At 33.4% G+C, this 21,852-nt stretch overlaps 1 protein-coding gene and 1 long non-coding RNA gene across 2 annotated transcripts; both read left to right on the top strand.

Annotated features, from left to right (window-relative positions):
- Positions 1 to 1,763: 1,763 nt before the first annotated feature.
- Positions 1,764 to 5,938, top strand: LOC124541468. Its single transcript, XR_006967253.1, has 3 exons — positions 1,764 to 1,871; positions 3,702 to 3,940; positions 5,845 to 5,938. It is a non-coding gene; the product is annotated as an uncharacterized LOC124541468 (long non-coding RNA).
- A 1,831-nt stretch (positions 5,939 to 7,769) lies between these two features.
- On the top strand, positions 7,770 to 10,048 carry LOC124541467. Its single transcript, XM_047119383.1, has 2 exons — positions 7,770 to 7,873; positions 9,141 to 10,048. Exons 1-2 carry the CDS (start codon positions 7,862 to 7,864, stop codon positions 9,564 to 9,566), a joined length of 438 nt encoding a protein of 145 aa, XP_046975339.1. The 5' UTR covers positions 7,770 to 7,861; the 3' UTR covers positions 9,567 to 10,048.
- The last annotated feature ends 11,804 nt before the right edge of the window (positions 10,049 to 21,852 follow it).

The raw sequence follows: 21,852 nt of genomic DNA, 5'->3' as shown, positions 1-21,852 counted from the left end.
TTCTGCCACATGTGTATTCTGATCCGCTGGAACAGCGTCGCGGAATATGTTCCAAAACATCATCAACGAGAGAGTTCTTAGTCCTGCAGTGAAATTTACAGGCTGTTGTTGTTGTTGTTGTAAGTGTGTGTGCAAACATGTGCAAGCACACACACACATCCATATCCTCAATCTCATTGGTGGAAGCAAACCCAACACAACCGGCGACAAGGAAGGTCTCACTTTATTATTACATAATAATTAAAACATATATATTTTTAATTATACTGTAACTATGTTTTATCTTGAATGATTTATAATTTAATCGCAGATAATAATTTTTAATTTCCTTGTAAAGAGATAACGTATGTTTCATTGGTACGAATATCACAGAGATTATTTATATATATACTAGACGATATTCCCGGCTTCGCACGGGTTCTTTATATGCATAATTATATATGCATATAGATAATTAATACATTGGTAAAAAAGGCATATTATTCGATACAAGATTTTGTAGATGATATCAAAACTTGGATTTAATACCTGTTGACTTCCAGGCAGGATATATAACATACATATATAATTGTATTTAACTAACATGATTGTATTTTTTAAATGTTGAAAAAGAGTAACTACTGAGTTTCTTGCCGGTTCTTCTCGGTAGGATCTACTTTCCGAAGTGGTGGTAGCTTCACTTAATTGTTAAATGACGATTCAAAAGTTCTTGTAAAAGCCCACTTGAATAAAGTTTATTTTGATATGACCAAATTGCATAAAATTATTATAAATTGTAGCCTATGTATTATTCTGATGTATAACCTATATTACTGTAAAATATCCTTCAAATACGTTCAGTAGTTCTTTTGTTAAAGAGTGACTAACATACATACATCCATCCTCACATACTTTCACATTTATAAAACCAAACAAATACTAAAACATTTACTTTTGTTACAAATACTTCTTTATGTAGTTACATTTATATTATAATTATATATTTTGTTATTTTATTCGATTTCATAAAACCGTAATAAATTTTAGAACTTCATTCGTATGCCATAATTTTTTTTAAAGATGTTTTCCCGCGCGAAGTAAATATAAAAAAAAACAAAAGAGAGTCACGCATGGAATGACAAGGAGATTTAAGTAAATTGGATTTTTTAACATCAGGTCACATCAGATGGAATATAAATTTTAGCGATATAATTTCAGTTGAATAATTGGTCAAACCACCTCGCACATAGTCTTAGTTCAATTTATTATACATATAAAAACTTACTTACTTGGTAGTACATGGTGGTAGGGCTTTGTGATCTCCCGTCTGGGTAGGTACCACCCACTCATCAGTTATTCTACCGCCAAACAACAGTACTCACTATTGTTGTGTTGCGGTTTGAAGGGTTAGTGAGTCAGGCCAGTGTAAAAAAAAATTGGAATGTCTGTTTGTAATATTAAAATAATCGCTTCTTACTGAATACATATACATATAGATACGGTTTATATATCAAAATAACTGTTTTTACTTCGTCTGTTTGTTCCGGCTAATCTTTAAAACGGCTGGACCGATTTTGACGGTACTACAACTGGCACATAGCCAATGTAATAAAGAGTAACATATACTACAACAATAACTTCATGAAACGTCATACAAATGTGTATGTGTGTGTGTACACAGACAAACAATATGTGTGTTTACACATGTGTATGACTAGTACATGATAATAATTTGATTTCGATGGAATGAGCATGAAAAATGCTTTAGCTGATAAAGTAATTAACTCAACGATGATAAGGATTATAAGTCGTTTTGTGTCGCGTTACCATTCGTTTGTGCCGGTCAGTTTTCAGTGGTTCCGTTGTAACAGGAAACAATATCAAGCATGGAAGTAAGTATATCAAAGACTCCTTATAAATCTCCCTCTTTTCAAATAATTCTCTGTTAAACGCCATCCATGATAGTTTTTCATACAATTTAAGAACAATTTTGAAGCGTCATACTACATTTTGGTACAAAATCGAACGAAGACCTTATATATTTAAAATTATCTGTGCTCGCGATTTTGTACGCGTTTGAATTTAACAATCAATTAGAGACTAGCCGGAACAAACAGACAGACCGACAAAAATTGTAAAAAATGTTATTTTTGTATATGTACCGTGTATACATATGCATTGAATAAAAAAGGGGCTGTTTTAATATCACAAACAGACACTCAAACTCAAACTCAAACTCAAATTCCTTTATTCAATATAAAAGCATTACACTTACTTATTGATTGTCAAATAAACACTACCACCGGTTCGGAAAAAGGAACACCCTGACCTGAGAAGAACCGGCGAAAGAAACTCAGCGGGTCTTTTTTTTCTGTTATTTTTTTTTTGTCAAATTTATAAGGTACATAGTAGTATATGATTAGAAATAGCCAGGAGGCGATCGTTTCATTCCCAAGGTGTGCTATCAAACATAAACTCGCTAATTGTATAGTAACCTTTTGCACACAAGCGTTCCTTAACAATTTTTTTAAATTTGGCAACAGAAGCTTTTGAACGCTTTCTGGGATCCTGTTGTAGAAGCGTATACATTGCCCCACAAAGGAGTTACTGACTCTATGCAGTCGAGTAACAGGAGTAACAAGATTGTGTTTGTTCCTTGTACCAATGTTATGAGAATCACATTTTCTCATAAAAACATTAATATTTTTCCGTACATACAAAACATTACAAAATATGTATTGAGAAGCAACAGTCAATATCTTAATTTCTTTAAATCTATGCCTTAATGATTCCTCTTGACATGAACTGATGACATGAACATGAATGACTCTTGACATCTATGTCAATTATAGTATAAATATTTAATGTTCAATATTTTTAAAGATCACTTCGTCTGATTCAAAGATATTCTAATAAACAGATATGTTATACCTATACTAAACAACAGAAAAAAGTGTGCCGCGCCGGGGACCGTTTATTTTACATTTCGTTACAAGTAAAAAGGATAGCTTGATAAAAACAATAAGTAAAAGTGATAACTAGATGTTTTTATTACGCAAAACGTATTACTACGTAATTATGATGTATTATAACGTATTACTACGTAAAACGACTAAAGGCAAACGTCTCAATTAGGACGATTTCTAGTCTTCACTTTTTGCGCGTTAATAACATATCTGTTTACTACAACGTCATTGGTCTGATTCAAACTCCAAGCCCGAGCTGATTCAATAATCTCAAAACACAAACGTGTGCTGAACAGTGGATGTATTGTTTCAACGTATAATCGTCGAACCTTCAGCGCCTTCTTCAGTAAATTCCAATAGCCTTTATATGCTTTTAGTTCGATAGCTGTAAAGCATTCAAATTCTGTTCTGTTTTGGATTTGATATGTCAGATTATTAGATTGGGTCTATGGAGCACTAATGTTTGTGCAAAAAAATCTTGAGAATGGATGTGCAATCCATTAGAAGTAGTCAGAGTAAGAAAACCTTTGTCAGTTTTCAAATTCGTTCCTTATCAAGTCTTAAGCTCTTAATGCCTTTTGAATCTAAACGTCAAATCATTGCGACGCAATATGTCATTCTCGATCGGTAAAGCAGATTATCGCTCACACTGAGCACATGAAAATAGATTTTAAGGTGACGAACCTTTTCTTACCCCGACTGTACATGTTTATTAGTAGATTAACTATTTTTCTTACCACATTTGTTTGTCTACAGGGTGTTTATGTAGTCGACAACAGCTCCGGCGTACAAGTAGTCGATAACGTTACAGGAGTTCAAGTGGTAGACAATGACTCAGGAGTACAAGTGGTAGATAACGACTCAGGAGTGCAAGTTGTAGATAACGACTCAGGGGTTCAAGTTGTAGACAACGGCTCAGGAGTTCAAGTGGTAGATAATAGCTCAGGAGTGCAAGTGGTAGAATAATAAAGAGGCGTTTGGGTAGTGCAGTAATGGTAAGTTAATTTTAGTGTTTTTTATTGCATTTACTAGCGGCTGGCCCGGCTTACTGTACGCTCAATTCGTGTATGTCCGTTCCGATTTAAAAGATGAGCCAGTGTAACTACAGGCACAAGGGACATAGCATCTTAGATCCCAAGTTTAGTGGCGCATTGGCGGTGTAAGGATTGGTTAAGATTTCTTACAGCGCCATTGTCTAAATCTATTTGTTTATATCTGTAACTATTTTAAAAAAGAGTTGTGACGCCCTGCTGGAACGTAGTTGCTTTTACCTTACATAGCGTTTCACTTAACAGACAATGAATACAATGACAAATTAATTATTAAATAAAGATAAGCATTAATTATCTACTGATTCTGATCACACTGTTTCATTATCGCCGAACGTAAACTTTTCTATGAAATTTTGTCAAAACAATCGTTGTTAAGTAGACTCCCACTAAGAAGAGAATTTTAGAGATTGTACCCCTAAGGGAGTGAAATAGAAGTTGTTAGTTTTTATGGAAATTCGTCATTTTTTAAGTTAGAAATTTGAAATTTTATTTTTGGATACTGATTAAAGGACAAGATACATTTTACGATGTTATACGGCTAGTTACCCTAAGGGGTCAAATACTAATGTGGTATTCAACAAGTGGTATAAATATATTTAACTTCCTTGCAAACAAAGCCTAACAGCTTAATAAAACCGTTCAATAGAAATAGAGAGAAAATACGTTAAGAGAAGATAACGCTTCTTAGATTAGACTTAGATGTGTCATCGGCAAAATTCGTAAAACCGATCACAATCGAATTAAGTACGCTATCCCAAATTATCAATATTTATTTCTTATGTGGATATGAACTTTACACAAACATAACAACTTGTAATATCATATGATCTATTGTACGACACAACTTAGATGTCGCATCGGCAAAATTCGTAAGACAGATCACATTCGAATTAAGTACGCCACCCAAATTATCAATATTTATTGCTTATGTGAATATGATCTTTACGCAAACGTAATAACGTGTAATATCATATGATCTAATATATTCGTCAATTTGACGCGTCGATTTACACGCACTCGCTGTCTCGGGTTAAACTGACGCGGGAATCTATAGCGACGAATAGCGTCGAGTGGCGCGATAGGGAGCTATTTCTCATATTGTGTAAATCGGCAGTAAACGGTTATATTGAATATGCCGATGCTACATCTTAGTTGTGTCGTACTATACGCTTGTGAAATGTTGTCAAACTGTCTAGCTTGATGTCATTTTGATACTTCCTATAAATTTAGCAATTGGAATGATATTCTTTTACGTAGCTTCCTATAAGACAACACATAAGGAAAAAGCGTTACCAGCTCTTATTTTCCGAATTTTCCAACTTTTCTATTAAACGGTTTAATTAAAACCCAGCTACCGTACTGTATACCTACTACGAAGTGATCGCACTGCAGAGAATTATAGTTATCTTGTTTTTTGAAAGTAAATGGGAGCAAGGTATGCGTTTCTATAGATTTTATAGACGACAAAAAAGCGTGGAGTTAATATCTGTTGACTTCCAGGCAGGGTACATACATATATAATTATATTAACTAACATAACTGTATTTTTTATATGTTGAAAAAGAGTAACTAATAAGTTTCTTGCCGGTTCTTCTCGGTAGAATATACTTTCCGAACCGGTGGTAGCTTCACTTAATTGTAAAATGACGATTCAAAAGCTTTTGTAAAAGCCTACTGGAATAAAGTTTATTTTCATTTATTTTTATACTATTTTATTTATTTATATATTTTTGTGACGTATTAATTAATTAGCGAATATTAACTAATGAAATAAAAATGATAATATGCGCTATGTAAATAACTACTACTACTACTAGAAAATATTTAACATTTATTTTTTGTTTCAGATGGCTAAAGCAACAACGAATTTCTTCTGTGTTTTACATTTATTTTTGATTTTATTTAAGAACATTTTTTGTTGAACTGATTATACTTGTATACATAACTTTATCTTTTATTTATTGACGTATTTTAAATATATATATACCTACCTAAAAAATCTATGGGAGAAATATAAACATTTTAGATTTATAAATTAGCGACCCGTCCTGCCTTCGCGCGGGTAATTTATATGTATTGTTATGTTACGACCAAATAACATAAAATCATTATAAATTGTGGCCTATTTGCTATTCTGATGTATAACATATATTATTAAAACTGCTTCCAAATCAGTCAAGTAGTTTTTTCGTAAAATAATAACAATACATACATCCATCCTCATAAACTTTATAATATTGGTAAGATTTTCAATTTATTTTCTTACATTATTCCCTACAAATAGTTCTTGATGAATATATCTTTATTTATATCACAACACTATTTCAACTAATGAGATCGTGTTAATTGAGTATTTTAATTGTTTACTAATAAAATCCTTCCTTTCTTTGCTTCCATCCTTCTTTGAAAAATATACTATTGGATTATAATGACATAAGCTATATTTAGAACATAATAAGAAATTCGAAACGCCTGTTTAAAAAATATAAATAACAATAGCACAAAATAGAGATTGCTATTTAATTAAAAAAGGCGTTTTTTAATTGTACGATTTTAAAGTGAAGTGAAAAGAAGATTTTTTATTTGTAACTATTCTAACATATAACTAAACGTTTGGGCGTCTTAAAAGAACCAAATCAACGTTATAGAGACGATATAGATATAGATATAGCCCGGAGGCGAATATCTCATTCCCTTGATATACCCAACTAAGAAATCATTAGTGTTGTAATAACCTTTAGCAAATACGCTCTTTAAAAATTCTTCTAAATTTTACAATGCCAAAAATATTTATAATATTTATAATCATAAAATATTTGCAACATTGCCCAAAATAATTATAAATTGTATAGGATTCATCAGTATCAAAATGGGGTATCAATCAAGTATGTCAAATTTTCACGTCTGAGATATGTGATTTGTTTCAGAATTACACTGGTATTGTGACAGATACCCCTAACATTCTAGAATTTTTTTTTTAACCTGTGAAACCTTTTTTGTTATTTATTTATTTCCTATTCCACTCAACAAGAACAATTGGAGGGTCTGTTTAATAAGGTAATATTTAAATTACTGCTTCTTACCGTATGCATACGTTTTTATACACGGTAGGTACATATAACAAAATATTTTTATAATAATAATTTTTTTCTTTACTTGGTTGTAGGGCTTTCTGCAAGCCCGCCTGGGTAGGTACCACCCACTCATCAGTTATTCTACCGCTAAACAACAGTACGCAGTTTTATTGTGTTCCGGTTTGAAGGGTGCGTAAGCCAGTGTAACTACAGGCACAAGGGACATAACATCTTAGTTCCCAAGGTTGTTGCCACATTGGCGATGCAAGGAATAGTTAATATTTCTTTCAGCGTCATTATCTATGGGTGATGGTGACCACTTACCATCAGGTGGCCCATATGCTCGTCCGCCAACCTATTCCATAAAAAAAACTCTGGAACGGCTGGACCGATTTTGACGGGACTTTCGCTGATGTAATAAGTAGTAACTTAGGCTTCAACAATTTACTTCTTTATAAAGTTCCAACGCTCAGATTTCGCGAGCTAAACTAGCAATAAAAAAGCAAGGTCGAGAGAATTATATTAATATATGCAACGTTTTCTTTTTATTTTCCTTATTTAAACAATGGCTTCATCAAGCTCTGAATCGATTTAAAACGAACACCATTAGTCATAAGAAACATGAAATCAATGACATTATTACAACCTTATCTATCAAACATAATATCTCAGATAACACTGAGTGTCCTTATTTTAAAAAGGGTGTAACTAATATAGATAATGAAACGGACAAAAGATAAATAAAGATAAGCCATTTGTAAGTGATCATCCTTCGAAGAGCATCGTAAACATGTGGGGCCCGGTAAGTAAATAATATACTTATAGTACGACACAAATTAGATGTAGCATCGGCAAATTCAATAAAACCGATTACTGCCGATTCACAACCAATAGTAACAGCTCCCTATCGCGCCACTCGACGCTATTCGTCGCTATAGATTCCCGCGTCAGTTCGACCCGAGACAGCAAGTGTATTTAAATCCACGTGTCGATATATTAGGTCATATGATATTACATGTTATTACGTTTGTGTAAAGATCATATTCACATAAGAAGTAAATATTGATAATTGGGGATAGCGTACTTATTTCGGATGTGATCGGTTTTACGAATTTTGCCGATGCTCCGTCTAAGTTGTGTCATACTTTACTTTAATATTGATTAATTAGTTATTATAAAGACTTAATTAGTGTATATTTTGAGATCTGTGTTAAATAATCTGCGTCGAAACCGCTTATCAGATATTCTATCAACAAACAACAATGCGTCCAATCAAATAAAAATAAACCTAATTCTAAGAGAATTTTACAAGAACTTTTGAACCATTTAACAAACTATAGTAAGTGAAGCTACCACCGGGTCGGAACAACACCGGCGATCTATACACAATGGCGCTAGACAATCTTAAGCCGTGTTTTGTTTATTCAATGCTATATATCAGTTTCAACATGTTTTCTCTACAATTATAAATAAATTTAAATAATAAATCAGTGGATGACATTTACATAAAAGAACGCCAAAACGCGTACATTTTAACCGATAATAGCGGGCTCAATCAAGCAAGCACCACTGGATTTTCATTTGCTTAATCTGTGCTTATAATTCATCTCCAGCTCGGCTTTGAAGGAAAACATCGTGAGGAAAACGCATGTGTTTCAACGCAATTATGAAATGAATACTCCCTTGAAACAGGATGGTGGAATATGCTCATCACCTCCTTCTAAGGAAAAGGAGAACAGCGTTGGGAAATTTAGAGGCTGTTAACGGGAACAAAAATCTTTTAATAAAATAAAATTTTTTTATTCCTCCTGCCCTTATCCTAATTCTACTTTGGCTCAGCGCAACAGGTCTTCTCCTTCCATACTTCTCAGTCAGACGTCATCTCACAAGTAACATTCTTTCTAACCATATCGTCTTTCACACAATCCATCCCTCGTGCTTTGGTCGTCCTCTAGATACCTCTATATCCATGCACATCCATGTCAAGACCTTCCTTACAACATGTATGGGAACTTAGTCTAACTTACTTAATACAAAATTCACTTAAATATTCCAAAACATTGTTACAGAGTGTTAATGTAGCAGACAACAACTCAGGAGTCTACGTTGTTGACAACAACAACTCAGGAGTTTATGTTGTAGACAACGGCTCAGGCGTTCAAGTTGTAGATCATGATTCAGGAGTACACGTCGTGGATTATGGTTATAATCATGGATCAGGAGTTCACGTCGTAGATCATGACTCAGGAGTGCAAGTGGTTGATCACGATTCAGGAGTGCAGGTTGTAGATCATGACTCAGGAGTCCAGGTGGTCGATCACGATTCAGGAGTGCAGGTTGTAGATCATGACTCAGGAGTGCAGGTTGTAGATCATGACTCAGGAGTGCATGTAGTCGATCATGACTCAGGAGTGCAGTTTGTAGATCATGAATCAGGAGTTCATGTTGTAGATTACGACTACAATTACGGTGGTCGTGTTAATGTAGTAGAATAGGCAAGGTAACTTATTTTATTGCATTTAATATTATAAATGTAGAAGTAACATCATCTGTCAGTCTGTCTGTCACTTTCGCGACCAACTGAACCGATTTTGATGGAATTTGGTGTGTAGCAAACTTGAATTCCAAGGAAGGACAAGGGTTACGTTTTTTGCCTAAGACATGACCTCCTAAAATCAGATTCGGATCAGTCATTCCAGAGATTACCCGGAACAAACAGACAAACAACAAATTGTAAAAAATATTATTTAGGTATAGAACATACACTCATATTTCATCATTTGTTATTTGCTTTTTGAATATTTAGATTTCTTTTTTAAGGTAATTATTAATTTAAATATTATTGTTTATGATATACGAATATTATATTTAAACAAATTTTTGTATTGTTTATATAAAAAAACAACTGAAAGCAATTTTGGAAATATACCATGTGTATAGTTTCCTTATGTCATAATATATATTGAATACATAATAATGGATGTTTTATTTTTGAAAATCAACGTTTGTACATAGATATATCTGATTCACTATACATAAACTTTTCATTTCATTTCTTTTAATTTTTTTTTGTTCCTCAGTTAAATAAATAAATAATATATACATACAAATTAAGAAAAATATATAAAAATTGTATCGTCTATCTCTCAATATCTTTAGTAGTAATCTGTGGTTAACGGTGTTGGTTTCACTATTATGTATTTTTAAATCTAAGCTTAGTATTTAGACCTATTGTGACGCTGTTTGTTAAACCCGAATAAATAAATAAATAAACAGTTCTCTGAGTAGGAATTTGTTTCCAAATCCACCGAAGGAAGAAAATATAGATTTCTATAGTACATAGATACAAATTTACAAATGATAACACATCACTACATAGTATAAAACAAAGTCGCTATCTCTGTCACTATATCCCTATGTATGCTGAAATATTTAAAACAACGCAACGGATTTTGATGCGATTTTTTTTAAATAGATAGAGTGATTCGAGAAGAAGCTTATTATATATAATACATGGACAATTTAGTAAAGAAACACTGATAGTTTTAGAAGTTTCTGCTGTGATTGCATGCGCGAAGCCAGGACAGGTCGTTCGTAAATAATATTACTTACACGTTCAAAGCTTAGATAAATTAATAAAGTCTTTCACAGCTTTTAAAGAGCTGAGATGGCCCAGTGGTGAGAACACGTGCATCTTAACCAATGACTTCGGGTTCAAACCTAGGCAAGAACCACTATATTCATGAGCTTAATTTGTGTTTATAATTCATCTCGTGTGCCTGTAAATTTCCCACTGCTGGGCTAAGGCTTCCTCTTCCATTAAGGAGAGGGCTTGGAAAATATTCCACCATGCTGTTCCAATGCGGGTTGGTAGAATGCACATGTGGCAGAATTTCAATGTAATAAGACACATGCAGGTTTCCTCACGATGTTTTCCTTCGCCGCCAAGAACGAGATTAATTATAAATACAAATTAAACACATATATATGGTGGTACTTGCCTGGGTTTGAACCCGAAATCATCGATTAAGATGCACGTGTTCTAACCACTGGACCATCTCAGCTGTCTAGTCAAAAATAACATATTTAAATTTAAAGAAATCAAAAATGAAGTTTGTTAAATATGTGTTCATCGCTTGTTTTTCAAAAATCGTTGTTTTAATATTTTATACTACCAGTGGCGTAGCTATGTGAGGAAGGCCCCCGGTTCATAGAAAAAGATTCGGGCCCTCACCCCCTCTTTCCCATATCCCACTAATCCACCCTTCAAAATTATACATATCAAATAAGAAATCTTGTGCGCAGGGTCGTGATTCTAGCTTCAGAAACTTAAGGTTTAGCTTAGAGGGCCCCCTGAACTCCGGGGCCCTGGTGCACTGCTCCCTACGATATTTACGCCACTGGATATTACAACATTGAAAAAACTTAACATAAGTTGAAACCAAGTAACAACTTCGAGTTGGATGTTTTATTCTTTTAACCGTTTCCTAAGTGTATGTTTCTAGTAAATTGTCAGTTTAAAACATATTACTTAAGATTTTTCTCGATTTATTTAGTTACATGATTACATGTTAACCATTTTTAAACCATTCAGTCAAACAATTATTTTGTTGTGCATAGTGTATGAAAGATTTTTTTTATTAAGTAACATAATAAGAGCACTTACCAGTAACCAAAGAATTCTGAGAGATCCATGCAATCAATGTCCTTCTTTTTCTCCAACTCTTCAGCAATACCGGAATCAACGTCTTCTTCAGAACTAGCCGTGTCGCTGTCTGTATCCGAACGTGCAACACTCATCGCAAGTTGTTGGTACAACTATCCGATTTGTTCGACACTAATTTGACAGTTACACAATGTTGCTATAACTTTGTTTATTTTTTTATCACCTTTACAATGCCACACTGAAATCTTAAACCACTTTTATTTAATTGTATTTCAGAATTAATAAATGTTGTCATTTTATAAATTTGTTATTTTGATATTTATTAAACAGGTCAAGTTATGGTTGGTAAGAATGTAATTATTTAAAATCTTTCATCGCCATGGTTTTAATTATGTACAAAAACGTCGTGTACACGAGCTAACTAATAGTTCCGTAAATATCATACTGCCAGGCGGCGTGCTATTTTCCTCTACATTCCGTGTAAGCCGCTATTAATACGGAACTTTGTTACTGTATTTTTATTATTTTTTAATTAACCCTATAATCATTAGCCGCGTGTATTTTGGACAACATCACATACATTACTCTGATCCCAATGTAAGTAGCTAAAGCACTTGTGTTATGGAAAATCAGAAGTAACGACAGTAACACAAATACCTAGGCCAAAGACAACATAGGGAACTAATAGAACTAACGGCCGGTATTCAAACCCGGGCCCTCGAAGTAACGTACCCATGAAAACTGGTATACACACTACTCTACCAAAGAGATCGTCGTAGTTTATAAATCGCTCATTTTTACAAATAAGTTAAAACACAGATAAAATTCGCTGTACACGGTTATTCTTTAAAATAAATATGTATTTTATTCAACGTATCAATAATTGACAATTATACGAGATCCATTACATCATATCAAATCTAATAAGACTATTAAAGAGCCGAGATCATATTTATATAACATGTTAATCTTAAATACTGATAGCGAGATCAAAATAATTCATACACTCTAAAATTTTCATTTGTTTATTGTTGACAGTTAATAAGGCAACATCAGTGAATGGATACAGAACGAATAATGTAAATATTGGCTTTGCTTTTTCTTTTAAAAGGCAAAGTATCTTTGCTTTTAAACTATTGAAAGAAGTATTGTATCACGTGAAGGTGAAGGAGACGAGATAAATCTTCTGATGGGTGGAATTTTAGCACGAACGTAACGTAAATGCATTGGTTATGCACAGAAAATACTTCTTTATTAATTAATAACGAGGTATTTCTCATGGTGTCATTATTCTTACTTAGACATTAAACTGAAACACATAAATACAATTTCACAGAAGCTCTGATGTATAAGGAAAATTATACCTAGATTGGGAGGAACACGATGGGAAATCAGGGTGCCAAATTTGAAAGATCTGGATCCTCCTGCACCCGTTCTACAAACTCTTAATACCATACGCCTATTGTTAGAAACAGAAAAAAGATCGTCCCATATTTCGAAGAGCCGTTTTTGTCCTTCCCTATTCATATCTGGTCGTCAAAAGGGCGCCTAAATCTAGTTAAGGCCGGTTTGGTCTGGTCCCATGTTTTAGAAACATTTTTGACTTTCCTTAAACGACTCCGGTCAAATAAAATGGCACCTGAATCTAGTTAAAACTGGTTCTGATCGGAATTTTCAGACTTTTGTTCTGTGGGAAATATTTTTCATCTGATCTTATATCAATTGAACCAGGAAGCGATCGATCGCCCCAGATTCATGTAATTGTGTGTCATTATAAATAAGTAGCTCGGCTCAGCGGGGAAATGTCACGAGACCGCTAGACTGCCAACGATGAGATAATTGCATATTAATGTAAGTTATTTAATTTAGCAACTCGCAACACCATCTCACCGGATGATCCGGTGTCATGGCAGACATTTGTAAAAGGAAAACAGTATTATTTAGAATCGTTTTTTTAATGGGAATCATAATCATAATTAAAATCAAAAATCTTTGCTGAATTGTGTAGTTAAGTGATTAATTTTTACCGTTTTATAAGTATTTAACGATACATATGTTTTAAAATGTTACGTCATCAAAATCAACAGGGCCGTATTTAGGGGAGGGCAACCGGGGCAACTGCCCTGGGGCCTCCACACTAGTGGGGGCCACAGTTTTCAGCAAGTTAACAAATACCGAGATATAGTCAAATTATAATAATGTTATTATTTAATATTTTAAAAGTTACCGATACAAGTAAATAAATCATAGCTTACTGATTGAAACAAAAAAGTAATTAATTCATGATAATATAATTATTAGGTTGTTCACGCTTCTGTTTGTCTAGGGCCCCCACTGCTTTGTGGCCCGGGGGCCTCCAGACCTTTAAATCCGGCTCTGAAAATGAAAATCAAAGTCAATCTGTATTCAATATGGAAATAGGAATACCGCTCACTAATTAACCAGTAAATCTTGGAAACTGTAACACCTACCAACTTGAAATTTGGCGAGTTTTGAAAAGAACAGATTTTATGAAATTTTTAAGCAGCAAATAGGGGTTGAAAATTTTTTTTGTAAATTATGCGCGGGTAAAGCTAATTCATAGAGGAAATCTACTACCAGTTCAGACACTGCGATCTGATGAAAGAAACTCAGTGGAATCGATTTTTTATATTAAAAATATATATATAATATTTTACAAGCATCATTTGCAAACAATAAATGTGTCCCTTATTTGCGACATTGAAAACAAATTAAAAATAGTTCAATGAAGTCACAGGTACAGGTTGTTACATAAAAAATATGTTTTGTCCTTGAAAATCTTAACCTCTGCGTAAATTATTTGTAACAGAGCTATCATGACCACACGTTCCATTTTGAACGGGACAGTCCTATTTCAAGCTACGTGTTTTAATGCCACTAGAACTTCTTTATTTTGTGGTAGGGCTTTATCTAAACCCGTATGGGAAGGTACCACCTACATATTTTAATCATCACATATCTTACCGTCAAATTGCAATAGTTAGTGTTGTACTTTTCCAATTTGAAGGGTCATTACACCTACAGGCATTATTGACATAACATCTTAGCATCCGAATTTAGTAGAATATTTGTATTGTAAGAAATTGTTTATATATTTCATGGCGATAATGTCTGTAGGCGATGGTGATCACTAACCATTACCGTCAACCTTTTTCTCGCTAGAAAAACGTATTTCCCCATCTGAAATGGAGGGGATATGTGGGACTCACCGGAGCTTTGAATACGCTCTAAAAAACTAGCGGTACACTCCCTGATTTTCGTATGTTATTGTGACGAAATTAGTACATCAACCTACGTAGTTGTTAAAAATATATCCCATTATGACAAAACAGGTATTCCGTGAATTAATTCAAAGAAGGATTTATATATTTTTCTTTTCTTAGAGATTATCAGAGTTCTAACATACTGTTGCAGTGCTAGTTCGTGTATACAATACATATTGCAATCATCAAAATATACAGATTTATTATCACGACGCTTTCAATCATCGCTGCGCACAAAGCAATAGTTTTATTGCGTAATTTATTGCTTTTAAAGACGCATTACATGAATTATAGCCGTCTCACTCTAATGCGTAAATAATGGTCAGCTTAAGCTAGACGCATATCACATGATGTTAAACAAAATACATTTTTCTCGTCCGTGATCTGTCAGCACGCTTAAAGCAGCTGTTACAATTGGCAATACATCAATTCAACGCTCGTATGTTACGGAGAAAGAATTTGACATACATTTATCAATGTTAAGTCAATATTTTATTGTAATAATTCATTTGTCTGATAATTAGTATCAGAAATACGCTGCTTGATTGACGTGCTGATTATTTTTAATTTTCTATTAATAATCGTGATGATTTAATGACGATTATCGTTAGGGAACTAAATGAAAATAATTAAAAAGCATTCGTTTGACTTTGTGCAACGCCGCCATATTGTTGCGTGCAATAACACATGGGGAATACACTTTGTTAAAAAACAAAAAAAAAAAAAGATAAACAGTGAAAGCATTAATTTCCACTACTTAAAAAAATTAGTGTCTTTTCGGTTTGGCTGTCATTTTTAATTAAACGTAGTGAAGTTTACGTGATACAGATTAGGCGTTGTTTACAAAACAATTTAGAAAAATTACAATAATATGAGTAAAGTAAAAAAAAAGTAAAGTAACAGCCTGTACATTTCCCACTGCTAGGATAAGGCCTCCTCTTCTTTTAAGGATAGGCTTTGGAACATATTCTACCACGCTGTTCCAATGTGGAAGAATTTCGATGAAATTAGACACATGCAGGTTTCCTCACGATGTTTTCCTTCAACGCTGAGCACGAGATGAATTATAAACACAAATTAAGCACATATATATGTGCAGGCAAGCACCAATATTATATATATATATATATATATATATATATATATATATATATATATATATATTGGTGCTTGCCTGGGTTTGAACCCGCAATCATCGGTTAAGATGCACGCGTTCTAACCACTGGGCCATCTCAGCTCGTTTATAATAGGAATATATTTTAAAAATACTCTGTTCAGAATTTGTGGTCACCAATGCACAAACTCACTGGCTTACCTATCAAACAGAAACACAAAAATAGCAAGTATTGCTGTTTGGCGGTACATCTGATACACCGAGTAAATTAAAACCATATTAATTAAATCTTAGATTAAAGATTAGTTTATTTAAAAAACGTCAATAATTTTCTTTACGGTACGTGATAATGGCGAACATGTATAATTATCATTATTTTTGCATATATTATTGCCATTATTAATACTACTTTGTAACCAGAGTCGGATTTAAAAGTCTGGAGGCCCTGGGGCCACAAATAAAGAGGCCCCAGAGCAACGGAGGCCTAATAATAATATAATTAATTAATTTGAATGTTTTAATTTCAATCAGTAAGCTATAATTTATCTAATTTTATCGATAACTTTTAAAACAGTAATTTGACTATATTAAGCTTTTAATTCCTCGATATTTCTGTTGTGGAGGCCCATATATATATATATATATATATATATATATATATATTGGTGCTTGCCTGGGTTTGAACCCGCAATCATCGGTTAAGATGCACGCGTTCTAACCACTGGGCCATCTCAGCTCGTTTATAATAGGAATATATTTTAAAAATACTCTGTTCAGAATTTGTGGTCACCAATGCACAAACTCACTGGCTTACCTATCAAACAGAAACACAAAAATAGCAAGTATTGCTGTTTGGCGGTACATCTGATACACCGAGTAAATTAAAACCATATTAATTAAATCTTAGATTAAAGATTAGTTTATTTAAAAAACGTCAATAATTTTCTTTACGGTACGTGATAATGGCGAACATGTATAATTATCATTATTTTTGCATATATTATTGCCATTATTAATACTACTTTGTAACCAGAGTCGGATTTAAAAGTCTGGAGGCCCTGGGGCCACAAATAAAGAGGCCCCAGAGCAACGGAGGCCTAATAATAATATAATTAATTAATTTGAATGTTTTAATTTCAATCAGTAAGCTATAATTTATCTAATTTTATCGATAACTTTTAAAACAGTAATTTGACTATATTAAGCTTTTAATTCCTCGATATTTCTGTTGTGGAGGCCCCTCTCATGTGAGGGCCCAAGTGCAAAAGCTACGGTTGCCCTTACCTAAATTCAGCCTTGTTTATAACTTTCATGGTAAAATTTGTGTTTTAAAAGAGTACTTAATCAATAACAATTAAATACTATGTAAATCTTTTGAGCCAAATTATCTGAGTGATTAGAACGTGTGCATCTTAACGAGGCAATCATAACTGAACTTTAATGTATTTAATATCTGTTCATAAATGTCGTGAAGGAAAGCTACATGCGTTTAATTTCAACAAAATTCTCTTACATGTGAAACGCACATTGGAGCAGCATATTGGAATTAGGACCTTTTAAAAGAAAAGGTTTTAGCAAGACTACTTTAAATCTTTTAAAAATAGATATTTGAATCTATTTTAATATTTGGGATCTATGGGAGATTATCTTAGTGTTTACGATTGATACGCAACTGGATATGACTTATATGGATGCCCTTTGTAATCTTAAATGTTGTAAATAATAATTAATACATAATGATAGAGTATCAATGACCTTAAAAAATTGTTCGACGTTTAAAAATATGAATAAATACGTATTTAATTCTGAAATAATAATTACCTTTATTTACAGGACTTTTTATAAAACGACAACACTAATTAACACATGTCTAAAATAATTTTAAATATATATAGTACGCACTCACACATAGAAATTATGTTTTGATTTTTGAAAATAGAATGTTATCGAACGTTGGCGGTATTTTAATTTTTTTTTAAAGGTTTTTTATAGAGTAACGTTTATAAGTTGTCTTTAAACTTTTTTTCTGTTAGCGCGTTGGTTTTGTAAGCGAGCGGACAGACACTGTGGCATTTTATTCAGTCTACATTGACTAGGAAGCACATCGGAAGTGTGGAGTAGACACTAATATAAAAATAATATATTTTTAAATTTATAAAATTGAAAAACGATTTTTATAATAAAGTATTACATTTTTTAAGTAATTTTATATGTTTTCTTTAATGAATTTAAATTTATTTTTGTCTGTGAGTTAGTCTAAATTCAAAATGGCAACCAACCTAGACACTTGATTTGTCGTTCTAACTCGACTTGGCTGTGTATGTTTTTTTTCTTTGGTATAGAATGGAAATGGCGGACGAGCATATGAGCCATCTGATGGTAAGCGGTTACCATCACCCAGAGACAATGACGCTGTAAGAAATATTAACTATTCCTTACATCGTCAATGCGCCACCTACCTTGGGAACTAAGATGTTATGTCCCTTGTGCCTGTAGTTACACTGGCTCATTCATCCTTCAAAACGGAACACAACAATACTGAGTACTGTTATTTATCGGTAGAATAACTGATGAGTGTGTGGTACCTACCCAGACGGGTTTGCACAAAGCCCTACCACCAAGAGAGTACCACCAAGTGTGTAACATAATAACCACTTATGTAGTGGATTGGGAAGCTACATTTCATATGTTTCTAATTTTTAGAAGAAGTAAGTGTTATTTCAGTAGTTCGGGATGGCCAAAATAATATTATCGTTTTACAATGATGCTTCAATGTCTCTATCTTTTGTAAGAATGCCCCGCGCTATAGTCAAATTGTTTTATAATGACAGCTCAATCATATTTAAAATAAGAAATAGTGTTAGATGCCAGTATTAAATGCTATGCCATATAAAATAATATTAATTACAGTTTTACAAATTATTGATCAATTAATTACAATAATAATTGTAATTAAATATAATAAAGTAAATTCAATAGCTCCTGCTATATTAGTAATATGCAATAATAATGTGATATAAATTATGATATAGAATCAAATGTCATAAAACCGTATTGAAGGCTAGGGTAACTCTCGTAACATAAGCGTGTTAAAATCGTATCAAACGTATAATAAATAAGGAAAATATAATAACAAACAACAAAACTATTTTTATTTAAAATACAGATTAAAAATAAAAATTGTTTAATTTCAACTCCAATGCATCTCTGTCCGTCGACACTCAGAGCTGCAACGCGTCTATTCTTAACCAACTCCATCAGTACATGTGGACTTGTTACTTACTAGCTCAACCCGCGGCTTTACACGAGATAAATTTATAAAACTTTATACAACAGAGAGCAGAGATGGCCCAGTGGTTAGAACGCGTGCATCTAAACCGATGAGTGCGAGTTCAAACCCAGGCAAGCACCGCTGATTCATGTGCTTAATTTGTCTTTATAATTCATCTCGTGCTCAGCGGTGAAGGAAAACATCGTGAGGAAACCTGCATGTGACAAATTCCATAGAAATTATGCCACATGTGTATTCCACCAACCCGCATTGGAACAGCGTGGTGGAATATGTTCCGAATCTTCTCCTTAAAGGGAGAGGAGGCCTTTAGCCCAGCAGTGGGAATTTACAGGCTGTTGTTGTTGTTGTTGTTGTTTATTGTATACAACAGACCTTCACGAATTCGGGGCCTAAATAAAAAAAAAAGTAGCCATGTTCTTTCTTGGGGTTAAAGATTACTTCGTACAAAATTCAGCAAGATTCGATTCATTGGCTTAGCCGTTAAAGTCATATATTTATAATGTTTTATATAAATATTTATTGCATGGTGTAAAATAAATTATAATTTATAAATTGATTTTTAATTTAAATAAAAAATAAATTGTAAGTCACGACATATTTTTACTATTATCTTTATTATGAAATGATAATGTAGCAATGATATTCTAATAAACAGATATGTTATACACATACTAATCAACAGAAAAAAGTGTGCCGAGTACCGATAACTAGATGTTTTAATTACGCAAAACGTATTACTACATACTTATGATCTATTATAACGTATTACTACGTAAAACGACTAAAGGCAAACGTCCCAATTAGGACGTTTTCTAGTCTTCACTTTTTGCGCGTAAATGACATATCTGTTTACTAGAACATCATTGGATACTAGCGATTCATCCGGCTTGCACTGCGCGGGTGTCATTAACTGAGAACGTTAAATGATTTAAATATAATTTAAAAATCCCATTACTCTCAGGAATTATGTGGATATCTACCAGGGAAAACATGATTTGTATTGGACTATTTTTGGTGAATATCCCTTACATACAAATAAACAAATTTTTAATCTTTGTGATATTCTCAAAAGGATTGTTTTAATATTTTTTTATAAGTACTTAAACTATCCTAATAGTTAAATGCAACGATTTCAATTCTATTTCTACAAATGTCACAAATGTCAAAATTAAATGTCAGATCACATCATGTGTAGGTAGGTTTTTCGCTTGCGTTAGTGTTGGTTAACACACGTGTTAAGAGATTTTGAGTGTTTACGTTTAGTTTTGTAGTGTATTTTACTGTTAATAGTACTATTAGTTGATATTTGGGTTAGTGGTGTTACTAACATTTATACATATTGTGAGTATTTGCTGTATTTTAATATTCTGTAGTTTTTAAGTTTTATAATGGAGGTTGATACTCCTCCCGAACCCCCTGATCCAGGTGGCTCAGTAGATTTAGTTCCCGACAATTGTTCTTCTCCTTCTATACCTTCTCGTAAACGACAAAGTACTAATGATTCGATTAATTCCGACTCCAACACAAAGAAAACGGTAATTCATCCCACAACCGCAACTCCCTCCATCCAAACGATTTATACCCATCCTTCCTACTCTGAAGGCCCTAAAAGTTATTTAGACAGTGACAAAGGCCCTTTCATTGTTCATGTGTCCCGGGAAGTCTCTGATCCTGCTTCAGGAACTACTATACGGGCTATCAAATTTGGGCAATTTCTACATACTCACAAAATTAGTGGTATTATTAACGATGGTCTTAAAAATGTAGGACGCAATAAAATATCTGTTGAGTTTTCAACAAGCAAGGCAGCAAACTCCTTTCTAGCAAACCCTGTTATTGAAATGTGTAAATACAAAGCTATTGTACCGACTTTCAATATTACTAGAATGGGTTTGATTAAGGGTATTCCCGTGGACTGGACAATGGATGAATTAGCATCATCACTCGAACTTCCCTCTGGATGTGGTGAAGTTTTAAAAATCAGACGCCTTAACAGGAAAACTTTTACTGATGGTGTTATCACATGGGTCCCAACCCAATCTGTGGTTATCACATTTAGGGGGCAAATGCTTCCCAATAAAGTGTTTTCCTATCATACTTCCCTACCTGTAGAAATGTATAAACTTCCTACGATCCAATGCCTGAACTGCTGCCGTTATGGACACATAAAAACTCAGTGCCGATCACAACCTAGATGTTTTAAGTGCTCCAAATCCCACACAGGTGAGTCTTGTGATGTAAGTAAGGATAACGCCACTTGCTTACATTGCTCAGGTGTTCATTTTACTACGGATAAGGACTGTCCTGAATTTTCACGCCAACAATCCATAAAAATTGTTATGTCCCAAGACAATGTGTCATATATAGAAGCATCCTCACGGTTCCCTCCTGTTCGTAGATCCTATGCAGAGATTGCAAAAGAGAT

This window comes from Vanessa cardui, chromosome 28 (assembly GCF_905220365.1).
Source record: "Vanessa cardui chromosome 28, ilVanCard2.1, whole genome shotgun sequence".
Taxonomy (NCBI): domain Eukaryota; kingdom Metazoa; phylum Arthropoda; class Insecta; order Lepidoptera; family Nymphalidae; genus Vanessa; species Vanessa cardui.
The sequence above is the reverse complement of the archived record's forward strand: the minus strand, read 5'-3'. Positions and strand labels throughout refer to the sequence as shown.